Source organism: Passer domesticus, chromosome 32 (genome assembly GCF_036417665.1).
Source record: "Passer domesticus isolate bPasDom1 chromosome 32, bPasDom1.hap1, whole genome shotgun sequence".
NCBI lineage: Eukaryota > Metazoa > Chordata > Aves > Passeriformes > Passeridae > Passer > Passer domesticus.
Genome location: NC_087505.1, coordinates 628,515 through 656,122, shown reverse-complemented (window position 1 = coordinate 656,122; position 27,608 = coordinate 628,515). Strand labels below are relative to the sequence as shown.

The 27,608-nt window shown below is 65.7% G+C and overlaps 4 protein-coding genes and 1 non-coding gene across 5 annotated transcripts; 1 reads left to right on the top strand and 4 right to left on the bottom strand.

The window, feature by feature from the left end:
* Positions 1 to 187: 187 nt before the first annotated feature.
* Positions 188 to 14,734, bottom strand: NPR1 (natriuretic peptide receptor 1). The gene is made up of 21 exons (XM_064401559.1): positions 13,389 to 14,734; positions 10,057 to 10,256; positions 9,399 to 9,512; positions 9,044 to 9,179; positions 8,702 to 8,793; positions 8,478 to 8,613; positions 8,318 to 8,402; positions 8,119 to 8,239; positions 7,645 to 7,719; positions 7,483 to 7,560; positions 7,255 to 7,359; positions 7,073 to 7,144; positions 6,284 to 6,443; positions 6,046 to 6,201; positions 4,558 to 4,726; positions 3,804 to 3,950; positions 3,539 to 3,731; positions 2,454 to 2,628; positions 1,556 to 1,654; positions 1,053 to 1,144; positions 188 to 393 (listed from the first exon to the last, which is right to left on the bottom strand). The coding sequence occupies exons 1-21, from the start codon at positions 14,215 to 14,217 to the stop codon at positions 331 to 333; spliced, it is 3,297 nt and encodes a 1,098-aa protein (XP_064257629.1). The 5' UTR covers positions 14,218 to 14,734; the 3' UTR covers positions 188 to 330.
* Positions 14,735 to 14,829: 95 nt separating this feature from the next.
* TRNAM-CAU (transfer RNA methionine (anticodon CAU)) lies at positions 14,830 to 14,901 on the bottom strand. Its single transcript has one exon. It is a non-coding gene; the product is annotated as a tRNA-Met (tRNA).
* A 185-nt stretch (positions 14,902 to 15,086) lies between these two features.
* On the top strand, positions 15,087 to 19,137 carry ILF2 (interleukin enhancer binding factor 2). The gene is made up of 14 exons (XM_064401561.1): positions 15,087 to 15,160; positions 15,282 to 15,323; positions 15,445 to 15,487; positions 16,013 to 16,117; positions 16,300 to 16,377; positions 16,785 to 16,887; positions 16,980 to 17,045; positions 17,123 to 17,239; positions 17,325 to 17,403; positions 18,067 to 18,154; positions 18,267 to 18,328; positions 18,498 to 18,612; positions 18,687 to 18,777; positions 18,860 to 19,137. Exons 1-14 carry the CDS (start codon positions 15,156 to 15,158, stop codon positions 19,018 to 19,020), a joined length of 1,155 nt encoding a protein of 384 aa, XP_064257631.1. The 5' UTR covers positions 15,087 to 15,155; the 3' UTR covers positions 19,021 to 19,137.
* A 247-nt stretch (positions 19,138 to 19,384) lies between these two features.
* Positions 19,385 to 21,104, bottom strand: SNAPIN (SNAP associated protein). Its single transcript, XM_064401562.1, has 4 exons — positions 20,815 to 21,104; positions 19,904 to 19,950; positions 19,709 to 19,827; positions 19,385 to 19,636 (listed from the first exon to the last, which is right to left on the bottom strand). The coding sequence occupies exons 1-4, from the start codon at positions 21,087 to 21,089 to the stop codon at positions 19,547 to 19,549; spliced, it is 531 nt and encodes a 176-aa protein (XP_064257632.1). The 5' UTR covers positions 21,090 to 21,104; the 3' UTR covers positions 19,385 to 19,546.
* A 241-nt stretch (positions 21,105 to 21,345) lies between these two features.
* LOC135288217 (mothers against decapentaplegic homolog 4-like) lies at positions 21,346 to 26,615 on the bottom strand. Its single transcript, XM_064401560.1, has 12 exons — positions 26,068 to 26,615; positions 24,769 to 25,005; positions 23,930 to 24,104; positions 23,828 to 23,848; positions 23,552 to 23,722; positions 23,383 to 23,469; positions 23,179 to 23,307; positions 23,067 to 23,105; positions 22,802 to 22,985; positions 22,039 to 22,207; positions 21,689 to 21,827; positions 21,346 to 21,603 (listed from the first exon to the last, which is right to left on the bottom strand). The coding sequence occupies exons 2-12, from the start codon at positions 24,991 to 24,993 to the stop codon at positions 21,404 to 21,406; spliced, it is 1,539 nt and encodes a 512-aa protein (XP_064257630.1). The 5' UTR covers positions 24,994 to 25,005; positions 26,068 to 26,615; the 3' UTR covers positions 21,346 to 21,403.
* Between the last annotated feature and the right edge of the window lie 993 nt (positions 26,616 to 27,608).

The window sequence follows — 27,608 nt, the reverse complement described above, 5'->3', positions numbered from 1 at the left end:
ACAACCGGGAACCTTCCAGAACCCCGGGAACCCCCCCGGGAACCCTGAACACCCCCCTCGAGAACCTTCCAGAACCCCGAACCCACTGGGAACTCCCCGGGAACCCCAAAACCCCCCGGACCCCCCAAAACCCCGAACCCCCGAGCCCTCCCGGGACCCCCGGGACCCCCCCACGGAGCCCCCCGAGTGCGTTTGCAGCAGCTTTATTACAAAAGTGAGACCCCCGGTGTGGGGGGAGCCCCCCGGGGGCCGCGGGGATCCGGGGGGCCCCCAGCCCCCCCCCGGGGGGGGTTCGGGGGTGGCGGTGCCGGTTTTGGGGTGCGGGGGGGGTCACCCCCGGGTGCTGCTCCCGCGCTCCCCCAGCAGCCAGTAGGTCCTGAGCTTGCCCTTGCCCTGGGGGAAGGGGGGCCGGCTTTGGGGGGACCCCGCGACTGGGGGGGGTTTGGGGGGGAATTGGGGGACCCCGGGATTGGGGGAGGTTTGGGGGACCCCGGGTTTGGGGGGACCCCGGGATTGGGGGTACCCTGGGTGTGGGGAAATTGGGGGTACCCTGGGTTTGGGGGACCCCGGGTTTGGGGGAGGTTTGGGGGGCAATTAGGGTACCCCGAGTTTGGGTGGACCCCGGGTTTGGGGGTACCCTGGGTGTGGGGGGGAGTTTGGGGGGGAATTGGGGTGCCCCGGGTTTGGGGGGACCCCGAGTTTAGGAGGTTTGGGGTACCCCAGATTTGGGGGGAATTGGGGTACCCCAGGTTTGGGGGGAGGATTGGGGTACCCCGGGATTGAGGGGATTGGGGGATCCCGGGTTTGGGGGGCAGGCAGAAATTGGGGTACCCCGGGATTGGGGGTTTTGGGGTTAGCCAGGGGGATTGGGGGTACCCCGGGATTGGGGTGTAGGGAGGGGTCTCGGGGAGGTTTTGGGGGTTTCAGGTAAGTTTTGGGGTCTTAGGGAGGTTTTGGGGGGTCTCAGGTCAGTTTTGGGGTCTCAGGGAGGTTTTGGGGGGTCTCAGATCAGTTTTGGGGTCTCAGGGAGGTTTTGGGGGGCTCAGCCTCACCTTCATCTCCACGTCCCCCCGCAGCTCCAGCTCGAAGCCCCCGAATTCCTCCAGCACGGCCTTGGTGACCCCCGAGATGTGGATCTTCAGGGCTGGGGGTGGCACTGTCAGCGCCCCGGGCTGTCCCCGGGCTGTCCCCGGGCTGTCCCCAGGGTGTCCCTGCAGTGTCCCTGCAGTGTCCTTGCAGTGTCCCCAGGGTGTCCTCAAGATGTCCCCACAGAGTCCCCAGGGTCCCCGGAGTATCCTCAAGGTGTCCCCAGAGTGTCCCCGTGGTTCCCCAGGGTGTCCCCACAGTGTCCCCAGGGTGACCCACGAGTGTCCCCATGGTGTCCCCAAGGCGTCCCTGGGATGTCCCCAGAGTGTCTCCCTGTTTTCCCCATGGTGTCCCCGTGGTGTCCTTGCAGTGTCCCCAGAGTGTCCCCGTGTTGTCCCTCAGTGTCCCCGCGCTGTCCCCGCGGTGTCCCCGTGTTTTCCCCGCGGTGTCCCCGCGCTGTCCCGCTCACCCTCCCCGTTGGACTCCATGCGCGAGGCCGTGTTCACGGTGTCCCCGAACAGGCAGTACCGCGGCATCTTCAGCCCCACCACGCCCGCGCACACCGGGCCTGGGGACAGCGGGGACAGCGGGGACAGCGGGGCTGTCACCCCGGGCCACTGCTGCTGCCCCTTGGGTGCCACTGTCCCTGTCCCTGTCTCTGACCCTCTTTCTCTTCCCGTTCCTGTCCCCGTTCCCTCCCCACCAGTGTGGATGCCAATGCTCATTCCTGTTCCTATTCCCCATCCCGATTCCCATTCCCATCCCCGTTCCCATTTCCAATCCCGTTCCCACTGGTGTGGATGCCAATACCCATCCCCATCCCCGTCCCCGTTCCCAATCCCAATCCCACCGGTGTGGATGCCCATTCCCATTCCCATCCCTGTCCCTGTTCCCCTCCCCACCGGCGTGGATGCCGATGCCCGTCCCCAATCCCAATCCCATTCCCAATCCCAATCCCAATCCCAATCCCAATCCCAATCCCTCCCCACCGGTGTGGATGCCGATGCCCGTCCCCAATCCCATCCCCAATCCCAATCCCAATCCCAATCCCTCCCCACCGGTGTGGATGCTGATGCCCGTTCCCAATCCCGTTCCCAATCCCATTTCCAATCCCAATCCCAATCCCGTTCCCAATCCCGTTCCCAATCCCTCCCCACCGGTGTGGATGCCGATGCCCGTTCCCAATCCCAATCCCGTTCCCAATCCCGTTCCCAATCCCAATCCCACCGGTGTGGATGCCGATGCCCGTCCCCAATCCCGTTCCCAATCCCAATCCCAATCCCGTTCCCAATCCCAATCCCACCGGTGTGGATGCCGATGCCCGTCCCCAATCCCATCCCCAATCCCAATCCCAATCCCAATCCCACCGGTGTGGATGCCGATGCGCAGCTCCAGCTGCTGCTGGGGCCGGTGGCGGATGCGGAAGGAGCGCACGGCGTCCAGCAGCGCCAGCGCCATCCGCGCCACCTCCCGCGCGTGCAGCTTCCCGTTGCGCACCGGCAGCCCCGACACCACCATGTAGGCGTCGCCGATGGTCTCCACCTGCGGGACAACGGGAATTCCCGGGAATTCCGCCGGGAACGGCCCCGGGAAGGGAGGGACGCCAGGCGGGGGGTCCCTGGAGGTGGCACCGGGGGCACTGGGACGGGCACAGGTTGGGCTGGGGGGGATTTTCCTACCCCAGTGATGCTGGGATTCTGGGATTTTGGGATTTGGGGGTTCCGTTGGGCTTGGATTCTGGAATTCTGGGATTTGGGGTATTGGGATCCTGGGATTCTGGGATTTCGGGGTGTTGGGATCCTGGGATTCTGGGATTTCGGGGTGTTGGGATCCTGGGATTTGGGGGTTCTGTTGTGCTTGGATTCTGGAATTCTGGGATTTGGGGTATTGGGATCCTGGGATTCTGGGATTTGGGGGTTCCGTTGTGCTTGGATTCTGGAATTCTGGGATTTTGGGGTATTGGGATTCTGGGATTTTGGTGTATTGGGGTTCTGGGATATTTGGGGATTTCATTGTGCTTGGATTCTGGGATCTGGAGTATTGTAACTCTGGGATTCTGTATTTCTGGGGTATTGGGATTCTGGGATTTTGGGGTATTGGGATTCTGGGATTTGGGGATTCTGTATGCTTGGATTCTGTAACTCTGGGATTTTGGGGTATTGGGATTCTGCGATATTTGGATTCTGCAATATTAGCATTCCAGGAAACTGGAGCTCTGGAACTCTTGGGTTCTGGGATTCCCTGCTTCTGGGATTCCCTGCTTCTGGGATTTTGCAGTTCGGGGATTTTGTGATTCTGGGATTTTGTGATTCTGGGATTCCCTGACTCAGGTTTTCTGATGTTTTCAGACTCTGGGATCCTATGGGGACATGCTGAGAGCATCCAGCACCTCCAACACATCCCTCAATGTCCCCGAGGTGTCCCTGAGGTGTCCCCAAGGTGTCCCCCTCACCTTGTAGACGTCGAAGTTGTCGATGATGGCGTCGAAGCAGGTGTAGAGGTCGTTGAGCAGCGTCACCACCTGCATGGGCGTGCTCTGCGCCGACAGCGCCGTGAAGCCCACGATGTCGCTGAAGTAGATGGTGACGCTGTCGAACGCCTCCGCCTGCACCGTCTCCCCCCGCTTGAGCTGCTCCGCCACCGAGCTGGGGGACAGCGGGGGGGGGTCAGGGCGGGCACGGCCCCCAGGTGCCCCCCAGGACCCTCCCGGAGCTCACTGGGGCAGGATCTGGTAGAGCAGAGCCTCGGCCTTGCGCTTCTCCTCCAGGTAGGCCTGGGTGCGCTCCTCCACCAGCTCCTCCAGGTTGTTGGCGTATTGCTCCATGCGGGACAGGAGGTTGTCCAGGATGTTGGTGCTGCTCTCCCTGCGGGAACGGGGTCATCTCTCACTCAAGGACGCTTTTTGGGGGTCACCTCCCACCCGGGGACCCTTTTCAGGGGTCACCTCCCACCCAAGGGCTCTTTTCACGGGTCACTTCCCACCCACAGACCCTTTTTGGGGGTCACCTCCCACCCATGGACCCTTTTCAGTGGTCACCTCCTACCCATGAACCCTTTATGGGGGTCACCTCCCACCCACGGACCCATTTCGGGGGACATCTCCCACCCACAGACCCTTTCTTGGTTTCACCTCCCACCTGGGGACCATTTCCAGGGGGTCACCTCCCACCCATGAACACTTTTGGAGGTCACCTCCCACCCACGAACACTTTTGGAGGTCACCTCCCACCCATGGACCCTTTTTGGGGGTTACCTCCCACCTGAGGACCCTCCCTGAGGGTCACCACGCACCTGGAGATCCTTTCTGGGAGTCACCTCCCACCCCAAGATCCTCTCTGGAGGTCACCCCTCACCCAGGGACCCTTCCTTGGGGTCACCCCCCACTCAGGGACCCTCTCTGGAGGTCACCCCTCACCCAGGGACCCTTTCTGGGGGTCCCCCCGGCCCGCGGGTCGGGGTCCATGGCGGCACCTGTTGAACTTGCGGAGCTGGACCTTGATCTGGTTGAAGTCGGGGCGCTCCAGGACGTCCTCGGCCCAGCAGTGCTGCATCAGCTGCCCCAGCTCCTCCAGGTGGCAGCCGACGTTGGCCGAGGGCCGGAAGCTCGGCCGCTCCCCGCTCTTCACCCGCTCGATGATCTCTGCGGGACCGGCACCCGTCACCCACAAGGACTCGCCGGGGGTCCAGGAACCCATCCGTGGGTCCAGGAACCCATCCGTAGGTCCCAACACCCATCCGTGGGTCCAGGAACCCATCCGTGGGTCCAGGAACTCATCCGTAGGTCCAGGAACCCATCCGTGGGTCCCAACACCCATCCATGGGTCCAGGAACCCATCCGTGGGTCCCAACACACATTGGCCGGTCCAGTAACTCATCAGAAGGTTCAAGATCCCATCCATGGGTCCCAACACCCATTGGCCGGTCCAGTAACTCATCAGAAGGTCCAAGAACCCATCAATGGGTCTAAAAACCCATTGGCCCGTCCAGTAACTCATCTGAAGGTCCAAAACCCCATCAATGGGTCCAAAAACCCATCAATGGGTCCAAAAACTCATCCATGGGTCCAAAAATCCATTGGCCAGTCCAGTAACTCATCAGCACTTCCAAGAACCCACCAAAGGGTCCAAAAACCCATCAATGGCTCCAAAAACCCATTGGCCAATTCAGTAACTCATCAGAAGGTCCAAAAACCCCTCAACAGGTCCAACCATCCATTGATGAGTCCAGCAACCCATCAGTGGGTGCAGGAAGTCACCAGAAGGTTCAGGAACCATCACCTGGTCCAAGAACTCATCACCGTGTCCAACCATCCATCACCAGCTCTGAGAACCCATCAATGGTTGCAACCACCCATGAACACATCCCAGAATGGATCCATGTATCATCCAAGAATGGATCAATGGATCATCCAAAAACCATCAATGGTTCCAACCACCCATGAACACATCCCAGAATGGATCATCCAAGAATGGATCAATGGATCATCCAAGAATGGATCAATGGATCATCCAAGAACCCATCAATGGTTCCAGCCACCCATGAACACATCCCAGAATGGATCATCCAAGAAAGGATCAATGGATCATCCAAAAACCATCAACGGTTCCAACCACCCACCAACACATCCCACAATGAATCAATGGATCATCCAAGAATGGATCAATGGATCATCCCAAAATGGATCATCCAAGAACCCATCAACGGTTCCAACCACCCACCAACACATCCAAGAATGGATCAATGGATCATCCAAGAATGGATCAATGGATGATCCAAGAACCCATCAACGGTTCCAGCCACCCATGAACACATCCAAGAATGGATGGATCAATGATCATGCAACGATCATCTTGGACGATCAATGGATCACCCAAGAACCCATCAACGGTTCCAGCCACCCATCCACACCTCCGGACGCCACCAACCGCTCCAGCCACCCCCTCCCGTGTCCCCGCTGACCTTTGGGGCTGAGGTCCATGCCCTCCACGTAGAAGACGCCGCTGCGCAGCGCGATCTCCTGCAGGATGATGCCAAAGCTGTAGACGTCGCCCTTCTGCGTGCCCCGCGCCGGCGGCTCCTCCATGCGCAGCAGCTCCGGCGCCGTCCACAGCTTCTCTGCGGCACCGGGGACCCGGTCAGGCCGGGGGACACTCGGGGGACGCCCGGGGGGCCCGGGGGGGACGCGGGGGGGTCTCACTGGCGAAGAGCGCGTGGGTGTCGTCGCCGTCGGGCGCCACGCGGAAGCTCTCCAGGCCGTAGTCCGTGATCTTCAGCACGAAGCGCGAGTCCACCACGCAGTTGGAGGACTTGAGGTTCCCGTGGGACACGATGACCCCGTTGTGCAGGAACTGCATCCCCTGGAGGGCACAGAGGGCTCGGACACGGCCGGGGCCCGGTGACGCGTGGGGTGGGGGAGAGCTGTGGGGTGGGGGATTCCTGTGGGATTGGGGATTTCTATGGGATGGGGACCCCTGTGGAATGAGGGATTTCTATGGGATGGGGGGTTCCTATGGGATGGGGGATTCCTGTGAGGTGGAGAAGATCTGTGGGGTGGAGGAGATCTGTGGGGTGGGGGATTTCTATGGGATGGGGACCCCTATGGGGTGGGGGATTCCTATGGGATGGGACCCCTGTGGGGTGGGGGATCCCTGTGGGGTGGAGGACCCCTGTAGGACAGGGGATCCCTGAGGAATGTGGGATTCCTATGGGATGGAGGATTCCTATGGGATGGGGACCCCTGTGGGATGTGGGATTCCCATGGGATGGAGGATTCCTGTGGGATAGGGGATCCCTGTGGAATGGGGGATTCCTATGGGATGGGGACCCCTGTGGGATGGAGGATTCCTATGGGATGGAGGATTCCTATGGGATGGGGACCCCTGTGGGATGTGGGATTCCCATGGGATGGAGGAGTCCTATGGGATGGAGACCCCCGGGGAGTGCGGGACCCCCCCAGGGTGGTGACCCCCGGGAACATCACCCGTACCTTGACGATGTCGTTGGTGAGGGAGTAGCGGAACATCCAGTCCAGCGTGATGCTTTCGTTCTCCAGGATGTCCTGGGGACACGGCGGGTGAGGGGCGGCCCGGGCCGGGTCCCGGTGCCCCCCCGGGAGGTCCCGGTGCCCCCCGGGAGGTCCCGGTGCCCCCCGGGAGGTCCCGGCCGTACCTGGAGGCTGCCCCGCGGGCAGTACTCGGTCAGGATGCAGATGTTGGGCGGGTCGGTGCAGGCGCCGATGAAGCGCGTCAGGTGCTCGTTCTGCACGTCCCGCATCTGCCGGGGGCAGCGGGGGGTGGGCGGGGGTCCCGCCGTGTCCCCCCCGGCCCGGGTCACCCCCGGGCCACCCCCGGGCCACCCCCGGGTCCCCCCCGGGTCACCCCCGGGTCCCCCACGTACGTGCTTGAGCTCGAACAGGACCTTGCGCGTCAGCTCGATGCGTTTGCGGTTCAGGTGCTTCACGGCCACCAGGTTACCCTGGGGGGGACACGGAGGGGTGGGGACACGGCGGGGGGGACACGGCGGGGCTGGGGGGTCCCCCCGGCTCCCCCCCACCCCTACCTTGTAGTAGGCGGTCTTGGCGTAGACCTGGAACTGCCCCTCGGCCGTCATCAGCGAGCCGTAGTTGGAGCCGCGCTGTGCCAGGGCTGGGGTGAGCCCGGGCACCCCAAAAACCCGCCCCGACAGCCCGGGGGGGCTGCGGGGTGAGCCCGGTCCCCAGGATCCCCTGTCCCTGAGCTTTGGGGTGACCCCAGATCCCAGTCCCTGAGCTGTGGGGTGACCCCAGTCCCCAAAATCCCCTGTCCATGAGCTGTGGGGTGACCCCATTTCCCACAATCCCTGTCCCTGAGCTTTGGGGCGACCCCATTTCCCAATCCCTGAGCTGTGGGGTGACCCCCATTCCCATTCCCTGAGCAGGGATATGGGGCAACCTCTGTCCCCCCAGTCCTGACCCCGATCTCTGACCCCCAAGAGGGGCCCCGGGGTGACCCCGGCCCCGCTCCCCGCGGTGCCCCCGGTGCCCCCGGTGCCCACCAGGGACAGGGTGAGCTTGCTGCCGGCGCTCCGCAGGTGTTTCTCCAGGCTGCTCATCTGCACGTCCTCCCAGCGCACCCGCCACAGCTCGGCCGCCAGCTCCTTCTCCAGCTGCAGCTTCCTGCAGCCCGGGGGGGGGCCGGTGAGACCCCGGCCCGCGCCCCCCGCCCCGCCCCGCGCCCCCCGCCCCGCTGCCCACCTGCAGATGAAGAAGGAGGTGACGGTGAGGGCCATGAGGATCAGGCTGACCACGAGCGACAGCACCTCCAGCGTGGACAGCGAGGCTGGGGGGACACGAGCGGGCGGTCAGGGCCCGGCGGGGCGGGCGGGGGTCTCGCGGCTCGCCCCCCACCCCTCACCTTTGCGGCACTGGGGGTCGGTGCCGTCGAAGCCGCAGGGAGGGACGTCGGGCGGGACGGCGTTGCCCGGCCAGTGGATGTCCCGGCCCGGCACCATCTGGATCTTCTTGGTGGTGCCGTTGTAGTTGGCCACAATCTTTGGGGTGGGCGGGAGAGCGGGGAATGGGTGGGGGGAAGCCCCCGGAGCCCCCCCCGAGCCCGGCCGGCCCCAGTCCCGGGCTCACCTGGAAGTTCCCCTGCTCGGGGTCCATGTCCCACAGGGAGTAGTCGCTCTCGCGGTCGCCCTGCTCGTCGATCTTCAGGAAGCCGGTGACACCTGGGCGGGGAGGGCGAGGGGCTGGGGGACCCTCCGGGCACGGGGAGGGGGCTGGGGGACCCTCCGGGCACGGGGAGGGGGCTGCAGTCCCCAAGTGTCACCCTGGGAGTGGGGCTGGGGACGGGGATGGGATGGGGTGGGGCGAGGTGGAGATGGGGACAGCTCGGGACAGCTTGGGGACACTCGGGGCCGGCTCGGGGACACTCAGGGACACTTGGGGACACTCGGGGACACCGGGGCCGGCGCTCACCGTAGAAGGTGCGGTTCCACATCTGGCGGGTGATGGCCGAGGCGTCGCTGACGGAGCCGCCGCGCTCCAGCGTCTCGTTGAGGGCCTGGGCGTAGAGCAGCACCCCGTCGTGGAAGGCGGCGGCGATGAAATTCATCTGGGGACACGGCGACAGCTCGGGGACAGCTCGGGGACAGCTCGGGGACAGCTCGGGGACAGCCGGCGTCCCCGTCCCCGCAGCCACCCTGCCTCCCCCGGCAGCTCCAGCTCGGTGCCGTGTCCCCGTGTCCCAGCTCCACCCCGTGCCCCCCAGCTGCTCCTGTGTCCCCGGTGTCCCCAATGTCCCCCGATGTCCCTCAGTGTCCCCGTGTCCCACCAGGCCGTCCTGGATGGAGAAGTTGAAGTGCTGCCGCGCCTCCTCCTTGAGCCGCTGCACGAAGGGCCGGTACTCGGGGTTCTCGGGCTCCTTGTAGGTGATGATGGTGACAGCCTGGCACGGGGACAGGGCTGCAGGGGCTGGCACACCCGCCTCGGGGTGCCGTGCCCGCCCGGGGGTGTCCCCGTGCCCCCCGGCCGTGTCCCGTGCCCACCTGGGCATATCCTTGTGCCCCCCTGGCTTTGTCCCTTCCCCCCCAGCCGTGTCCCTGTGCCCCCCTGCCCACCCTGGCCATGTCCCCGTGCCCGCCTGAAGCCATTTGTGCCCCCCCGGCCATGTCCCCATGCCCCCCCTGCCAACCCTGGCCATGTCCCTGTGCCCCCAGCCGTGTCCCCGTTGTCACCCCGGCCATGTCCCCATGCCCCCCGTGCCCCCCAGCTGTGTCCCTGTGTCCCCGTTGTCCCCCGGCCGTGTCCCCCGGCCGTGTCCCCGTGTCCCCGTTGTCCCCCAGCCGTGTCCCCCGGCCGTGCCCCCGTGCCCCCGTGTCCCCGTGTCCCCGTTGTCCCCCAGCCGTGTCCCCCGGCCGTGTCCCCGTGTCCCCGTTGTCCCCCAGCCGTGTCCCCCGGCCGTGTCCCCGTGTCCCCGTGCCCCCGCTGACCTGGAAGGCGCGGCGGGCGCGGGCGTCGTGCGGGTCCCCGCGCTGCCAGGGCCGCCGGGGCTCGGGGAAGCGCGGGCCCTGCAGGCTGGCCCCGAGCGTGTCGATGTAGAAGAAGGCGAAGTCGCCGCCCGTCAGCCCCGCCTGCTCCGCCTGCAGCATCAGCTCCCGCAGCGTGTCCGGCCCGCAGCACACGTACACGACTGGGGGGACACGGCGTGGTGTGAGACCCCCCGAGAGCCCCCGAGAGCCCCCGAGAGCCCGGCCCCCTGTCCTGGGGGTCCCTGGTTGCTGTGAGACCCCTGGAGACCCCAGCCCCGCATCCCAGGGGTCCCTGGTTATTGTGTGACATGAACTTGAGACCCCCAAAACCTCTGGAATACCCCTGGAGACCCCAGCCCCACGGCCCGGGGGTCCCTGGTTACTGTGTGACATAGCCCTGAGCCCCCTAAAACCTCTGGGAGACCCCAGCCCCATATTCCCGGGGGTCCTGGTCACTGTGTAACATGGACCTGAGCCCCCCAAAATCTCTGGGAGACCCCAGCCCCACATCCCGGGGGTCCCTGGTTACTGTGTGACACAGCCCTGAGACCCCCTGAGACCCCAGCCCCATGTCCTGGGGGTCCCTGGTTGCTGTGAGACCCCCCAAGACCCCGGCCCCATGTCCTGGGGGTCCCTGGTAGCTGTGTGACATGGACCTGAGCCCCCCAAAATCTCTGGGAGACCCCAGCCCCGCATCCCGGGGGTCCCTGGTTACTGTGTGACACAGCCCTGAGACCCCCCCGAGACCCCAGCCCCATGTCCTGGGGGTCCCTGGTTACTGTGTCACACAGACCTGAGATCCCCCAACACCCCTGGGGTACCCCAGCCCCACATCCCGGGGGTCCCGGCTTGCTGTGAGACCCCCCGAGACCCCGGCCCCACGCCCCGGAGGTCCCTATGTGAGACCCCCCGAGACCTCCCAAGAGCCCGGCCCCATGTCCTGGGGGTCCCTGGTTATTGTGAGACCCCCTGAGACCCCTTGAGACCCCAGCCCCTCATCCCGGGGGTCCCTGGTTGCTGTGTAACATGGACCTGAGCCCCCCAACACCCCTGGGAGACCCCTGAAGACCCCAGCCCCACATCCCCGGGGGTCCCTGGTTACTGTGTGACACAGACCCAAGACCCCTGCAGACCCCAGCCCCTCATCCCGGGTCCCCCCGGCCATTGCGTGACACGGGGAGGGGTCGCGGTGCCCCCGGGGCGGGGGTCCCGACCCCGCTGCCGGCCCCCCCGTGCCCAGCGCGGCGCTGCCCCGGGCGCCAGGCCGAGGTTTCCTGTTTTCCCGACTCCGTTTCCTCCTCCCCGCGGCCCTGATGGATTCCCGGCGACACCGTGACCCCGGGGGTGCCGCCCGGGCTGGCCGTGCCCACCGCCCGCCCGCCGTGCCCCCCGGGCTGGAGCAGTGCCAGGGACGGGCAGAGTGCCAGGACACCGGGACACGGGGACACCGGGACACCGGGACAGCGGGACACCGGGACAGCGGGACACCGGGACCCCGGGACACTGGGACACCGGGACCCCGGGACACTGGGACACCGGGACACCGGGACACTGGGACACCGGGACACCGGGACACCGGGAGAGGTGACAGCGCCCGGAGAGCCGGGGATCCACAGTGGGGAGGGGTCCGGGGGTCCCGAGGGCAGCGTGGGGGGGTGGGACACGCGTGTAGGGCGGTGGCAGCCAGGGACAGGCATGGACAGGCATGAACAGCCATGAACAGGCATGAACACCTGTGAACAACCAGGGACAGGCATGGACAGGCATGAACAGCCATGAACAACTGTGAACAGCTGTGAACAACCACAAACAACCATAAACAACCATGAACAGGCATGAACAGCCATGAACAACTGTACACAGCCACGAACAGCTCTGTAAAGGCATGGACAACTGTGAAGAACCATGAGCAACCATGAACAGCCATGAACAACTGTAAACAGGCATGAACAACTGTGAACAACCATGAACAAGCATGAACAACCAAGCACAGCCATGTACAGCCATGTACAGCCATGTACAACCATGTGCTGCCATGAACAGCTGTGTATAGCCATGAACAGCCGTGTACAGCCATGAACAGCCATGTACAGCTGTGTGCAGATGTGTACAGCTGTGACACCTGTGCACTGCCATGAACAGCCATGGACAGCCGTGTACAACCATGCGCTGCCGTGAACAGCCATGCACAGCCATGAACAGCCGTGCACAGCTGTGTGCACACGTGAACACCCACGAAAGCCCTGTGCAAAGCCCTGCACGGCCCCGTCTGCCCACGGGACCACGAGCTCCCCGCCTGCACAGCTGGGCACAGCTGGAAACGCCCCCGCGCAGCCGTGCCCGCCGCGTGTGCCACCTGTGCCACCTGTGCCACCTGTGCCCACCCGTGGAACCCCCCAGGAGCCGGGCACGGCTGGGCACAGCCCCCGGCCAGCTGTGAACACCCCGGGAAAGTTGGGCACAGCCATGTATGGCTATGAGCACCCGGGCACAGGCGTGCCAAGGCTGGCACGGCCACGGGCGCCGGCGTGGGGCTGGGAGCTCCCGTGTGGGGCTGGGCACTCCTATATGGGGCTGGGCACTGCCCTGTGGGGCTGGGCACTCCTGTGTGGGGCTGGGCACTGCCCTGTGGGGCTGGGCACTCCTATAAGGGGCTGGGCACTCCTGTGTGGGGCTGGGCACTGCTCTGTGGGGCTGGGCACTGCCCTGTGGGGCTGGGCACTCCTGTGTGGGGCTGGGCACTGCCCTGTGGGGCTGGGCACTCCTATAAGGGGCTGGGCACTCCTGTATGGGGCCGTGCACTTCTATATGGGGCCGTGCACTCCCGTGTAGGGCTGTGCACTCCTATATGGGACTGGGCACTGCTCTGTGGGGCTGGGCACTCCTGTATGGGGTCAGGCACTTCTGTATGGGGCCTGGGCACTATATGGGGCTGGGCACTCCCATGTGGGGCTGGACACTCCTATATGGGGCTGGGCAATCCTGTGTGGGGCTGAACACTCCAGTGTGGGGCTGGGCACTCCTATATGGGGCTGTGCACTCCCGTGTAGGGTTGTACATTCCTATAAGGGGCCAGGCACTCCTGTGTGGGGCTGGACACTCCTGTATGGGGCTGGGCACTCCTGTATGGGGCTGGGCAATCCTGTATGGGGCTGGGCAATCCTGTATGGGGCCGTGCACTCCCGTGTAGGGCCGTGCACTCCCATATGGGGCCGGGCACTCCCATATGGGGCCGTACCCCCCAGCGGGGCCGCGCACCGCCCCGTCCCCGTCCCCCCGCGGCCGGCACTCACTGCGCCCCTTGGCCTTGATCTCCTGGATGATGAAGGAGAAGTTGCCGCCGTGGCGGAACACCACGTCCATGACCGTGAGGTTTTGCAGGGTGGGCAGCTGCACGTACAGACCCTCGGCGGCGAAGTAATAGGGCCGGTCGTCCGCCGGCTCGTCCCAGTAGACCAGCAGCGCCCGCCGCGTCCAGTTGAAGCGCCGGTGCAGCTGCACGCCCAGCTCGCCCAGCTTGCGGTGGCTGGGGCCGGCGCGGGTGGTCAAGCCGAACCCCTCGCTCTTGTCGTCGAAGCCGTGAGCCTCGGCGCCCGCCGTGACCAGCGGCAGCCGCCAGTGGCTGGTGAAGCGGGCCACCGGCGCCGCCGAGTACACGCAGCCCGGCCCCAGGAACGCCGCGGGCTGGTGGGCGAGCCACAGGTCCACGGCCACCAGCGGCGCGGCCATCTCGGAGCACACCCCGTGGCGGTCCTCGCTGTCGCCGAACACCCAGCCCAGCGCGAAGCCGGGCAGCAGATCCCGCCGGGCGTTGACGGCGGCGGCGGCCAGGCGCACGGCGGGACCCACGCGCGGCCAAGCCCACGGGTAGGTGAGGTTGCGGCGGGGCAGCACCACGGCGAGGGTCAGCGGCGCCGGGCTGGCCAGGGCCAGCAGCGGGGCCAGCAGCGGGGCCAGCAGCGGGGCCAGCACCGCCAGCATCGCCCACGGACCCAGAGTGGCTTCCACACCCCCGCCCGCGCCGGCGGGGCCGAGCCCGTGCTCGCCCCCCCCACTGGTGACACAAAGGGCCGTTATCATCCACACCGAGTTAACTCCTTCCTGCCCGCCCCCCCGCGGCATTCCAGCCGGGATGGGCGGCGGAGGGGGGCGTTCCCACCCGCGGGGGGTGTGCCGGGATCTGTGCCCCGCTGCGGTGTCGCCACTGCCCGGTCACGCGTGGGGCGCTGAGAACTCGTTAGGGTGAACGGGGACATCCCGACCCGCGGAGCCCGCGCTGCCCCCGCGCAGCTCCGGAGCCTTCGCGCGGTCCCGGGGGGGGCTCGGACACCTCTGACCCCCTCCTCCGTGAGGGGGTTCAGCCCCGCGGAGGGGTCAGGGCAGCCCCACGGCAGCGGGGGTGACCCCGGAGGTGCCACTCGGGGGCTGCGCGGCTGCCGGGGACACTGACAGCGCTCGGGGGACGCGGGCAGAGGTTGGGAACACGCACAGTGGAACGCACTTGGTGGCGGGGACGCGCGCAATGGTCCGGCCGCGGCTCACCCGCAGCTCCCGGGGGCGCGCTGGGGAACGCGGGTGGGGTGACACCCGTGACACCGGTAACCCCACGCTGCTGCCGGCTCGCCGCGCGGGGCAAACCTGGGCAAGCATCAGGGAAGCGTTAAGACGCTCACGTAGCGAATAAAAAACATCTACGGAGCAAAGCGAACCGCGCATGGAAAGAAAAAGTTCTGCTAGCAGAGGATGGTTTCGATCCATCGACCTCTGGGTTATGGGCCCAGCACGCTCCCGCTGCGCCACTCTGCTGCTGAGATTGTGAATGCGCCGGGCGCCTTATGGGCGCGGCGCGCGCGCTCCATTCATGGGCTCCGCGCCCCCTCCAGCGGCCGCACGGCGCGCGCCGCCATTGGCCGCTTTCCTCTCTGATTGACGCTCCGCTCCGCCAATGGTTGTTGGGGAAGCGCCCGCGAGGGGCGGGCTGGGGGAGGGCGGCGGCCAATGAGCGGGCGGGTTGCTGCGGGGTGTGCGAGCGGCGCTTCATTGTCGGGAGCGGCGGCGACATGAGGTGGGGACCGGGGGGGAATACCGGGGGGACACCGGGGGGACACCGGGACCGGGGGGACACCGGGGGGCGGGATCGGGGTCCGGAGCCCCCCCTCACCGCCGCTCCCGTTCTCTCCCCGCAGGGGCGATCGAGGCCGCGGCCGCGGCGGCCGCTTCGGTTCCAGGCGAGTCCCGGGGCCGGTCCGGTGCTGCTGCAGGCCCGGGGCGGTCCCTGCATGTCGCGACAGGGTGGGGAGGGGGCTCTGGGGGCGCAGGGAGTCAATCGGGGTCTTCTCTCCCCTCCAGGTTCCGGCCCTTTGTGCCCCACATCCCCTTCGATTTCTATGTCGTGAGTAACCCCCGGCCCGAGGGCGATGCCCGGGAATTTTCCGGGATTTTTCCCAGGGTTACCGACCCCCCCCAGCTCTGATTTTCGGGGGTGGGTCTCGTGGTGTGGCTGAATGAATTCCCTAAAAACGCTGGTGGATCAGTAGAAAACCCTCACCAGAGGGATCCAGGCGAGGAGGAATGGCACAAATCCCTGCAGGATTGGGGTTTTTGGGGTTGTGACAGGAAATCCCTGGAGTGAGGTTTGTGCCCCTCCTAGGGTGATGCCCATAATTCCCTCAGAAAAGCTGCTTCCCACCTTTCCCAGCAGGAAATCCCCTTTTCCCAAATTCCCTGAGTTTCTGCCCTGTGGCCAGATCACCCCAAGGCGCCGTGGCTGCAGACAGCGGGGCGGGTTAACGAGTTTATTAAATAATTTATTAAATTAACTTCACAAAACCCCCTGGAGGCAGCAGCTGCTGGAATCCTGTGCAGCTCCTGGGGGCTGGCGGGGTGAAATCCCAGTGGGAGCTGTGTCCCCTTGCAGTGTGAGATGGCGTTTCCCCGCGTCAAGCCCGCAGCGGATGAGACGGCGTTCAGCGAGGCGCTGCTCAAGAGGAACCAGGACCTGGCTCCCACCGCTGCCGAGCAGGTGCCGTGCCCAAAACTCCCCCAGCTCCTCAGCATGGCGCTTGGGGAATCCAAAGGTTTTCAAGACTGGCCTAAAAATTAATTAGTTTTTTGGAGTAAGCGCCGTGGGGGAGATGTGTGGGGGTAATATGGGTTCTGTGCTCTGCAGTTATTGCTGGGTAATCCTGTGCTGCTCCTTCCCAGGCTTCCATCCTGTCCCTGGTGACCAAGATCAACAACGTCATCGATAATTTGATCGTGGCACCGGGAACGTTCGAGGTGGTGAGTGCAGAGCTTGGGAAAGGAGCTCCGTGAGGCCCAGAGTGGTGGGACTGGAAAATGGGAGGGTGCTCCTGGCCAGGGTGGGTTGAGGCTCGATGGTGAACCCCAAACGTGACATGTGGGTTGAATTCCCGGGATTTTGGGCTGGTTTTGGGCCAGCAAATCGAGGAGGTTCACGAGGTGGGCTCCTACAAGAACACAGAATGGGTTAAGGCTCAATGCTGAGCCATCAAACGCGGCATGTGGGTTGAATTCCCAAGATTTTGGGCTGGTTTTGTGCCAGAAAATCAAGGAGGTTCACCAGGTGGGCTCCTACAAGAACCTAGGGTGGGTTAAGGCTCAGTGCTGAGCTCCCAAACGCAGAATGTGGGTTGAATTCCCGGGATTTTGGGCTGTTTTTCCACCAGCAAATCGAGGAGGTTCGCCAGGTGGGCTCCTACAAGAAGGGCACGATGACGACGGGGCACAACGTGGCAGATCTGGTGGTGATCCTGAAGATCCTGCCCACCTGTGAGTGCCACCCGGGCGGGATGACAGCAGCCCTCGGTGCCAGGCCCCGCTCCAACCTTTCTCCTCCTCCTTTTCCGTCTCCTTTTTCCCAGTGGAAGCCGTGGCAGCCTTGGGGAACAAGGTGGTGGAGAGCCTGCGGGCGCAGGACCCCAGCGAAGGTGAGGCCGCGCTCCAGGCCGCGCTCCCGTGGAGATTCCCGGCCCCTCCAGACACAATTCCTGCTCCTTCCTTGCAGTCCTGACCATGCTGACCAACGAGACCGGCTTCGAGATCAGCTCGGCCGACGCCACGGTGAAGATCCTGATCACCACGGTGCCGCCCAACCTGCGCAAGCTGGACCCGGAGCTGCACCGTGAGCGCCCGGCCGCGCCTCCCGCCCGGAGCCTCTGCGGCGCCCGCGGCCGCCTGGCAAAACCGGGAATTTCTGCTTCTTGCAGTGGACATCAAGGTGCTGCAGAGCGCCCTGGCCGCCATCCGGCACGCGCGGTGGTTCGAGGAGAACGCCTCGCAGTCCACGTGAGTCCGGGGCACGTGGAGCCAGGGCCAGGTCCAGATCCTCCTTCTGGATCCAAATCCTTGTTCTGGATCCAGGTCCTCCTTCTGGGTCCAGATCCTCCTTCTGGATCCAAATCCTTGTTCTGGATCCAGGTCCTCCTTCTGGGTCCAGATCTTCCTTCTGGGTCCAGATCCTCCTTCTGGGTCCAGATCCTCCTTCTGGATCCAGATCTTCCTTCTGGATCCAGATCCTTCTGGGTCCAGATCCTTCTCCTGGATCCAAATTCTCTTTCTGGGTCCAGATCCTCCTCCTGGATCCAAATTCTCTTTCTGTGTCCAAATCGTTGTTCTGGATCCAAATACTCCTCGGTCCAGATACTCATTCTGGGTCCTAATCCTTGTTCTGGATCCAGCTCCTCCTTCTGGATCCAGCTCCTCCTTCTGGGTCCTGATCCTCATTCTGCATTCAATTCCACCTTTTGGATGTAAATTCTCATTCTGGATCTAGATCCTCTTTCTGGATCCAGATCCTCATTCTGGATTCAAATCCACCTTTTGGATTTTTGAGTAAATTCTCACTCTGGATCTAGATCTTCTTTCTGGATCCAGATCCTCATTCCCGAGAACGCGGGAACAGAGCGTGGTCCTGGTGTGGGACTGAGCCTCCTCCTGCCTTTGCTCCAGGGTGAAGGTCCTGATCCGGCTGCTCAAGGACCTGAGGATTCGCTTCCCCGGCTTCGAGCCGCTCACGCCCTGGATCCTGGACCTGCTGGTGGGGTCACTGATGTGGTGCTGATCCTGATCCCGGCAGGAGCTGGGATTCTTGCCCCAGGCTGGGATTCTTCCGTTCTTCCTGCCCTGATTGCTGCTCCTGTCCTCTCCAGGGGCACTACGCCGTGATGAACAATCCCACCCGGCAGCCCCTGGCCCTCAACATCGCCTACAGGTCCGTGGCGTTTCCACTGCAGAAATTCCCGTTGTGGCTCCGTTTTCCTCACAAAACCATTGGAATCTCACGGGCTGACCGGGAGATCAATCCAGCTGCTCCGGCTGGGATTTCCTGGTGGTGTTTTTGCTGGAAGGATCTAGTTTTAAGCCAGAATGTCCCTGTGCAGGCGCTGCCTCCAGATCCTGGCGGCCGGGCTCTTCCTGCCCGGCTCCGTCGGCATCACAGATCCGTGCGAGAGCGGCAACTTCCGCGTGCACACGGTGATGACGCTGGAGCAGCAGGTGAGGAGGCGTCCCCGAAGGGCAGGGGGCTCAGGGGGGGTCTCTGTCCCACACTGACCCGTGTCCATCCCCAGGACATGGTGTGCTACACCGCCCAGACCCTCGTGCGCATCCTGTCCCACGGAGGGTACCGGAAAATCCTGGGGCAGGAGGGAGACGCCAGCTGTGAGTGGGGCTGGGGGGTGTCCGGGTGGGGACGGGGCTGGGGTCCCCCCGAGCGGGCGCCCAGGGTCACCTCTTGGGGCAGACCTGGCCTCCGAGATGTCCACGTGGGACGGGGTGATCGTGACGCCGTCGGAGAAGGCGTACGAGAAACCTCCGGAGAAGAAGGAAGGGGAGGAGGAGGAGGAGAACCAGGAGGAGCCGGCGGCGGGCGAGGAGGAGGAGAGCATGGAGACGCAGGAGTGACACCTGCAGCAGGTGAGGGGACACCGGCCTGGGCGTCCCTCCTCGCTCACCTGACGTGTCCCTGTCCCCTGTCCCCTTTTTGTACGTTGCACATTAAAGTGTCCCCCCTTTCCAGCGTGTCCTTGCTCAGGTCCGTGTGGGATAAATGGGAATGACGCCGGGGGGGCAGCAGCAGAAGGATCCAAGACTTGAAGGAGCCCCCAGGGGCTGCCCACACCCCACTTGGGGCAGCCCAAACCCCACCTGGGCCTCCCAAATTCCACCTGGGGGTGTCCAAATCCAACCTGGAGGTGCCAGACGCCCCTGGCAGCACCTGCCCGGCTCTGTTGTCCCCGAGGCCCCTCAGGGACGTGGGAACATCACAAACTCTCAGTCACTTTTATTCCAGCGCCCACAAGTCCGGGCACAGGGCTCGGAGCGTCCCGGCTCCCTCAGCTGCAGGTGATGGGGGGCATCCCCTCAATTCCTGAGCTGGGATAAACAGGCACTCCTGCTCCCCTGGCTGGTCACCTGCTCTCCGGGCTGCTCACTTGCCCTGGTAGCCCCCGGCCTCCAGCATGGCTCTCCTCCTCACCGTCTCCTTGGCCACGCTGTGGTTCAGCCTCCGCAGCCGCTCCTGCACAGGACAAAAGTCACCTGTCAGCCCCGGGGGGGGCTCCGGGCCCCCCAGCCCCCTGTGCCCCCTCACCTGGGCGTTCTGCAGGATGTTGTTGACCAGCACCACGCGGCGCCGGGCGTTCAGCAGCTTCTTCACGTAGGGGTCGAGGTCCAGCGCCACTTTCTGGTCCTCGTTGATGCGGCAGAGCTCTGGGGAGGGGTTTGGGTGAGCCCCCCGTGTCCCTGTGCTGAGGGGGACAGGGGTGGCCCCCCGGCTTTGGCTCACCTGTGGCCAGGCTGTCGATGTGCTCCCGCAGCTCCACCTGGCTCTCCCTGGGCAAGGGGGACAGGTAAAACCCTGGATCCGCACCCCAAATCCAGCTCTGGATCCGCACCCCAAATCCACCTCTGGATCCGCACCCCAAATCCACCTGGATCTGCACCCCAAATCCAGCTCTGGATCCGCACCCCAAATCCACCTCTGGATCCGCACCCCAAATCCACCTCGGGATCCGCACCCCAAATCCAGCTCTGGATCCGCACCCCAAATCCAGCTCTGGATCCGCACCCCAAATCCACCTGGATCTGCACCCCAAATCCACCTCTGGATCCGCACCCCAAATCCACCTCGGGATCCGCACCCCAAATCCAGCTCTGGATCCGCACCCCAAATCCACCTCTGGATCCGCACCCCAAATCCACCTGGATCTGCACCCCAAATCCACCTCTGGATCCGCACCCCAAATCCACCTCTGGATCCGCACCCCAAATCCACCTCGGGATCCGCACCCCAAATCCACCTGGATCCGCACCCCAAATCCACCTCTGTCCCCCCAGTATGGGACCTGCATACCCAGCATCCCCCAGCCACCAACCCCAAGAATTGCCCACCTCACGAACCCCCAAAGCTCTTCAACCCCAACATTCACCCTCACGCATCCCCAAAGCCCTTCAGCCCCAAAATTCACCCTCACATACTCCCAAAAGCCCTTCAGCCCCAAAATTCACCCTCACGCACCCCAAAAGCCTTTCAGCCCCAGAATCCACCCTCACGCAGCCCCGAAGCCCTTCAGCACAGCCCTCCCCGGCTCTCCCTGCCCCTCAGCCTCGCAGCCCGGCCCGCCGCGCCCCGCCCCGCTCCCGGCCCGTCCTGCCCCGCTGCCTGCCGCTCTCCGCGGCCGCTCTCCGCGCCCGGACCTGACGCTGTGGACGTGGCGGTCGAGCTGCCGCACGGCGGGCCGCAGGAACTGCAGGAGCCCCTCAGCAAAGAGCTCCCGCGCCCCGGGGCCGCTCCCCGCCGCCATCTTGGCCACGGGCGCGCAGGGGCTGCTGGGAAACCGAGTCCGCTGGGAGAGGGCGTGACCGCTTCCGGTGCGCGCCGCGGGGGCTGATGGGAAATGTAGTCCCAAGGGATTTGCGCACATCTGGGTGCGCAGCTGCAAGCACATCTGGAAACGCATCTGGAGGCGCATCTGGCGGCACAACTGCACTGCTGAGCATCTGTCACAGGCCACAGATTCCAACCCCATCCGTTAAATAATGGTTTAAACAACGTGGTGTCGGTCCTTTCCCCTTGTTGTTTCGGCTTTTTAAAATTCTTTTTTTTTTTTTTTTGGTTTATTTTCATACAAAAGTTAAAGCAGGAGGTGGAAATCAGCAGCGAGGGCCGCACTACACCCAGGCCACAAGCCCTGACCCAACCCATTAAATAACTGTTAAACCAACACATTTTTGGTAATTTTTTTTGCCTTTTTTTCTCTTTTTTTTCTGGCTGCCCCTTCCAGGATCAGGCGTGGGCGTCGGGCAGGGCGTGCAGGACGTGGTCGAGCAGCTGCAGGGCGCGGTGCAGGTGCACCTCGATCCAGCAGGGCGTGCAGGTGATGCTGGCCCGCGGGTAGTCGGGCCCCCAGCCCTTAACGAAGCTCAGCCTAACGAGGCACAGGCGCCGCAGGTCGTCCACGCCGAGCCCCGCGGCCACCGACAGCCCTGGGCAGGGGTGGCACGGTCAGCACGGGGGTGGGACAGCCCCGGGGGTCAGCACGGGGGTGGGACAGCCATCGTGGTCACTCACCGATGGCCGGGGCGATGCCGCCCACCGAGCCAGGCCCGGGGATGCTGCCGGCCACGGCGGCCGCCTGGGCAGTGGCCGCAGCCTGGGCAGTGGCCGCCTGCTGCTGCATCTGCCGGTGGCACTGCCGCAGGTCAAACACCTGGGGGGGACACGGGGGGACCCCTGAGCGGGGCGGGTTTGGGGTGGGGGGATCCCCTTTGGGGCTCCTTCCATCCCTGGGGTCCTTCCACTGCGCAGAACCTCTGAAAATCTGGGCGCAGATCCCCCCGAGGTTCTGTGGGGAACACCCCCGGCTTCTGGGGACCCCTGGATACCCCGGGGGACCCCTGGGGAGCCCCGGGGAGCCCCACCTTGATGTGTGCCCCGGGGTACACCTTGTGCACGGCGTCGCCGGGCGCTCTGCCCGCCTCCCTGTCCAGGTAGAAGCTCTGCACGAACACGGCGTGGTCGCTGCGGCAGCGCATCCACACGTCGCCCTCGCCCCGCCGCTCCAGCTGCACGCCCTTGCCGATGTGCAGCCTGGGGGAGAGCCTCAGCACGGACCCCCAGAGCCCCCCGGAGCCCCCCCAGAGCCCCGATCACCTGCCCAGCCCTCCTTGCCCTTGTGAGGTGCAGCCTGCCCAAGAGCCTCAGCACGGACCCCCTGTGCCCCCCGTGTCCCATAACCCTCCAATGCCCCCCGTGCCCGTCTCACCCCCAGACCCCTGTGCACCCCTGAGCCCAACCACACTCCCCTGACTCCACGTGCCCCCTGCTGCCCCATGTCCCTGTGCCCCCCATGTCCCCCAGACCCCCATGCCCTCATGTCCCCTGTGCCTCCAGACCCACCGTGCCCCCCTGACCCCCTGTGCCCTCCGTGCTCCCCGTGCCCCTTAATTCTCCAATGCCCCCCTGTGCCCCGTGTCCCCCGTGCCCCTCAACCCTCCAATGCCCCCCGTGGCCCCAGACCCACCGTGTCCCCTGTGCCCCCCAGACCCCCTGTACCCCCTGTGTCCCCCGTGCCCCTCAACCCTCCAATGCCCCCCGTTCCCCCCTGACCCTCTGTGCCCCCCTGTGCTCCCTCACCCCTCATGCCCCTCAACCCTCCAATGCCCCTCGTGCCCCCCGACCCACCGTGCCCTCTCGCTGGCGGCGCAGCGCTGCACGTTGGAGAGCTGCCCCAGGCAGAAGCGGGCCCCCCCCGAGGGGTCCACGTAGCCGTCCACCACCACGGTGGGGCAGCTCGAGGGCACCTTGAAGATCTCCCCCACCTGCACGTCCTGCTCGAAGTAGGCGATGGAGCACCAGAACTCCGGCCCTGCACGGGGGGCACGTGGACACGTGGATTTTAGGGGGGTCACGGCACCCATGGGTGCTAAGGAGGGTGGGGGGCACTCACCAGGGTGGGTGGACACGGGGGGCTGGAGCACGGGGGGCCCTGCGAGGGGCAGAGAGGGGGTCAGCACACTGAAGAGCCCCCCAGCTCTCGCCCAGTGCCCCCCCAAACCTACAGCAGTGGTTGGGGTGGTGCTGGGGGGGCTGCGGGTGGCTCTGGCTGCCGGGGTGCTGTGCTGGGGGGGGCTGCGACCCCCCCAAACTCGGGGTGTAGATGGTGGCACTGCTCCAGCTCAGCGGTGAACCTGCAGGGGGACACAGGGGGACATAAGGAGGGTCCCCCCAAGGGGCGGGGGGCAGTGGGGTACCCCCATACTCACCGTGGTGGGGTGGTTTGGGGTACCCGTTCTGCGGGGGGGGCTGTGCCAGGGGGTCCTCGGGGTGGAGCAGGGGGTCCTGAGGGGTCGCTGTGGGGGGAATATGGGGTGGGGGGCTCAGGGTGACGCCCCCAAAGCCTCGCAGGGTGGGGGCTAAGGGGGGGGGTCTCACCTTGGGGCGCCATGGGGAGCGCAGGGTAGGTCCGGGGCACACGGGGGGGCTCAGGGGGCAGCGCTGGGTGGGGCCGGGCGGGGGGCTCGGCCCCCGCTTCCCGCCGGGCCGGCAGCTCCATCTGCACACAGTCATGGACAAACTCCTCCTTCACCGGGCGCGGGGGGGGCACTGGGGAGGGCGGGAGACCATGGGGGGCACGGGGATGCCCCCCAGCTGCGGGGGGCTGGGCTGGCTCCGGGGGGGCTCCCCGCCGGCCCCGGGCCGGGGTCTCACCTGCGCTCTGGATGCTCAGACCTGCGGGAGAGGCGAGGAGGGGGATTAGGGGTGCTGGTGGCCCCCCCTGGGCGAGCCCCCCGCCCGGGGGTCCCGGCTCACCGCTGCCGGGGGTCCCCACGCGCTCGTAGTGGTAGGGGTTGACACAGACGCTGTCGCACTTGAGGTCGAAGGCGAACTGGCAGAATTTGACGGGTTTCAGCTCGTTCTTGTGCAGGTCGGGCCAGCGCCAGAGCCGGGCGTAGATGACGTGGGGGAAGCCCTTCCTGCCGGCCACCTGCACCGGGGGGGGACACAAGGGGGAATGAGGGGCTGTGTCCCCTCCCCAGGGTGACAACAGTGGGATCCTCCCCAGGGTGACAACAGCGGGATCTCCATCAGGGTGACAACAGCAGGATCCCCCCCGGGGTGACAACACCGAGATCCCCCCAAGGTGACAATACCGGGATCCCCATCAGGGTGACAATAGTGGGATCCTTCTCAGGGTGACAACAGCGGGATTCTCCCCAGGGTGACAACACCAGCATCCCCCCCATGGTGACAACACTGGAATCCCCCCAAGCCCCCACACCGGGATCCCCCCAGGGTGACAACACCAGGATCCCCCCTAAGCCCCCACACCAGGATCCCCCCAAGCCCCCACACCAGGATTCCCCCAAAGCCCCCACACCGGGACCCCCCCCAGCCCCCCAGCGCGGGGCTGGCGCCAGGCCGGGGGTCCCCCCGCATCTCCCGGCTCCAGACACAACAAACCCCCGCCGCCCCCGCTCCCCCCGGCCCGAGGCTGCCAGACACTGACTCACCGGGCCGGGCGGCGCGGGGGAAGCCGCGGAGGGGAGGGGGCTGCGGGCAGGGGGATCCAGCCCAGCGCGCGGAGGGGGCTCACGGGGCACCCCCTAAATTGGGGAGGGTCTACCTGTGTCCGCCCCATGCCGCGGTACCTGGAGCCGCCCGTCCAGGGTGCGCTGCACGGTGACACACTGGCCGGGCTGCGCCCCGCCGGAGGTGACAGCGGCCACCAGCGCGTCCAGCTCGTCCCTCTTCTCCTTCAGCTTCCTGAGCAGGCTCTGGATGGCGCGGCGGGCGAAGGCCTCGCTGTCCCCTCCCTGCCGGTGGCACAGCAGGCTGTGCACGATGCCGGGGCCGCTGTCGCTGCCCAGGGACATGGCGCTGCGGCCCTGCAAGGCACGGCGTGTCCCTGCGTGTCACCCTGCTGCAGGGCACACCGAGCCGAGGGACGCGTGTGGCACTCTCCAGGTGACAAAGCCATCTGTCACCCAAAGCCGGGGCTCTGTGGTCCCTGGCTGATGGCACGACCTGAGTTTGTGCCCAGCTTGGGGAAGGGGTGAGGTGGCAGGACACACTCGGGGTGTCCCCAGCTCCCCATAATGGCAGAGCCAGAGCTGGATGGTGGCATCAGGCTCGGGGACAGCGGTGTCCCCAGGCTGGCGTGCCCGGTGCCACGGGGACAGACCGGCTCCGGCAGCCGCCGCCGAGGCCAGACTAAACAGAGCCCAGCCTGGCGCCGCTCCTTAACCCCTCTCTCTCCCCGGCTTCTCCTTTTCCTGCCTCCCTGCCAGACCCTGCTCACGCCAGAGCCTGGATGCAGCGCTCCAGAGCCTTGGAAAATCCCTGGGATGGCGGCAGACACAACAAACCGCGGCTCCCTGCTCCTTATCTGGGACCGCGAGGGAGCCTGCGTGTCCTGCCAGCACCCCCGCGTGTCCCCCTGTGCCCGGCTCCTCCAAGCATGGGGACACTTCCAGGGATGCTGAGGGACCCCACGGAGCCCCCCGTGCTGGGGGTGCGACCCTCAGCCTCCCGCCAGGCTCTGGGGTTCATCCCGGGGGTCTCAGCCCTGCTCCCTGCCCGTTCTCTGCCTCATGTTTTGGGGGTAAAGGCAGTGGAAGAGGGATCTGGGGTCCTGCTCCCCACCCCAGCTCCAGCATCCCAAGGCTGCTCCAGGGAAGCCTGGAAGGGTCGGAGCCATCCCCGTCCCTGCGCAGAGCTCAGGTTTGGGGCAAGCTGGGCTCAGTGGGGCCAGACCCTTACCCCACATCTCCCTGCCAGAACCCCCGGCTGATCCCTGTCCCGAGTCCCAAAGCTGGTCCTAGGGATGTCCCTGGGACACCACGGGGCACGGGAAGGCGACAGGGACGGCGCAGGGGTTCTGAGGGGTGGCAGGCTTCAAGGAGGGGGCACAGCGGGGACCCGCAGGGGATGGCTCGGGCTCCACTCACCTCCCCTCACCGTCACTGGCGGCCCGGCTCCCGCCGCATCTCCTCCGGTTCAGGGTGGTGCTGCCGAGCCTGCAGCCCCCTGTCCTGAGCCCCCTGCCCTGTCCTGAGCCCCCTGTCCTGCCCTGAGCCCCCTGTCCTGTCCTGAGCCCCCTGCCCTGTCCTGAGCCCCCACCTTTCCCTCAGCTCCCTGCCTTCCCCTCAGCCCCTGACCTGCCCTGAGCCCTCACTCAGCCCTTCCCCTCAGCCCTGCTCTTCCCCCAGCCCCTGCCTTCCCCTCAGTCTCTGCCCTTTTCTCCCACCCTCAGCCTCTTCCCTCAGGCCCCTGCCCTGCCCTCAGCCCCTGCCTTCCCCTCAGCCTCCCGCCCTTTTCTCCCACCCTCAGCCCTTTCCCTCAGTCCTCTGCCCTTCCCTCAGCCCCTTCCTCCTGCCCTCAGCCGCATCCTCCTTCTGTCAGCCCTTTCCCTCAGCCTCCCCCGCCTTCTGTGAGTCCTCTCCTCCTCCTCCCGGCCCTCTCCTCCTCCTCCCGGCCCTCTCCCCGGTCCCGTTCCCAACTCCGTCCCTACAATAACAAAAGGAGCGGCCGGAGCGCGTGAGGCGCCGCCGCGCCGCAGCCAATGGCAGCGCCCGTGACAGCCGGGCCTCGCCCCGCCAGCCAATCGCGGCCGCGCTTTCACGGCGAGAGCCCCCAGACGGGCCCCGCCCCCGGCGCCGCCGGGCCCCGCTCCCACCGGGAATACCGCGGGTCCGGCCCCGGTTATAGCCCGGGAATGCCGCGGGTCCCGTTCCCGGTTATACCCCGGGAATGCCGCGGGTCCCGTTCCCGGTTATACCCCGGGAATGCCGCGGGTCCCGTTCCCGGTTATACCCCGGGAATACCGCGGGTCCCGTTCCCGGTTATACCCCGGGAATGCCGCGGGTCCCGTTCCCGGTTATACCCCGGGAATGCCGCGGGTCCGGCCCCGGTTATAGCCCGGGAATGCCGCGGGTCCCGTTCCCGGTTATAGCCCGGGAATGCCGCGGGTCCCGTTCCCGGTTATACCCCGGGAATGCCGCGGGTCCGGCCCCGGTTATAGCCCGGGAATGCCGCGGGTCCCGTTCCCGGTTATACCCCGGGAATGCCGCGGGTCCCGTTCCCGGTTATACCCCGGGAATGCCGCGGGTCCGGCCCCGGTTATACCCCGGGAATGCCGCGGGTCCCGTTCCCGGTTATACCCCGGGAATACCGCGGGTCCCGTTCCCGGTTATACCCCGGGAATGCCGCGGGTCCCGGCCCCGCTCCCACGGGGAGCGCCGCGGGTCCGGCCCCGGTCTGGCTCCCACCGGGAATGCCGCGGGTCCCGTTCCCGGTTATACCCCGGGAATACCGCAGGTCCCGGCCCCGCTCCCACCAGGAATGCCGCGGGTCCCGTTCCCGGTTATCCCCCGGAACGCTGCATGGAAGGGGTGGGTGATAAAAGCACCGACCCTTCAGTCACACTGGGTTTCCAAAATTCGTCTTTTTTTTTTTTTTGGAAAATGGTGGATTTTGGAGCCTGTTCTGG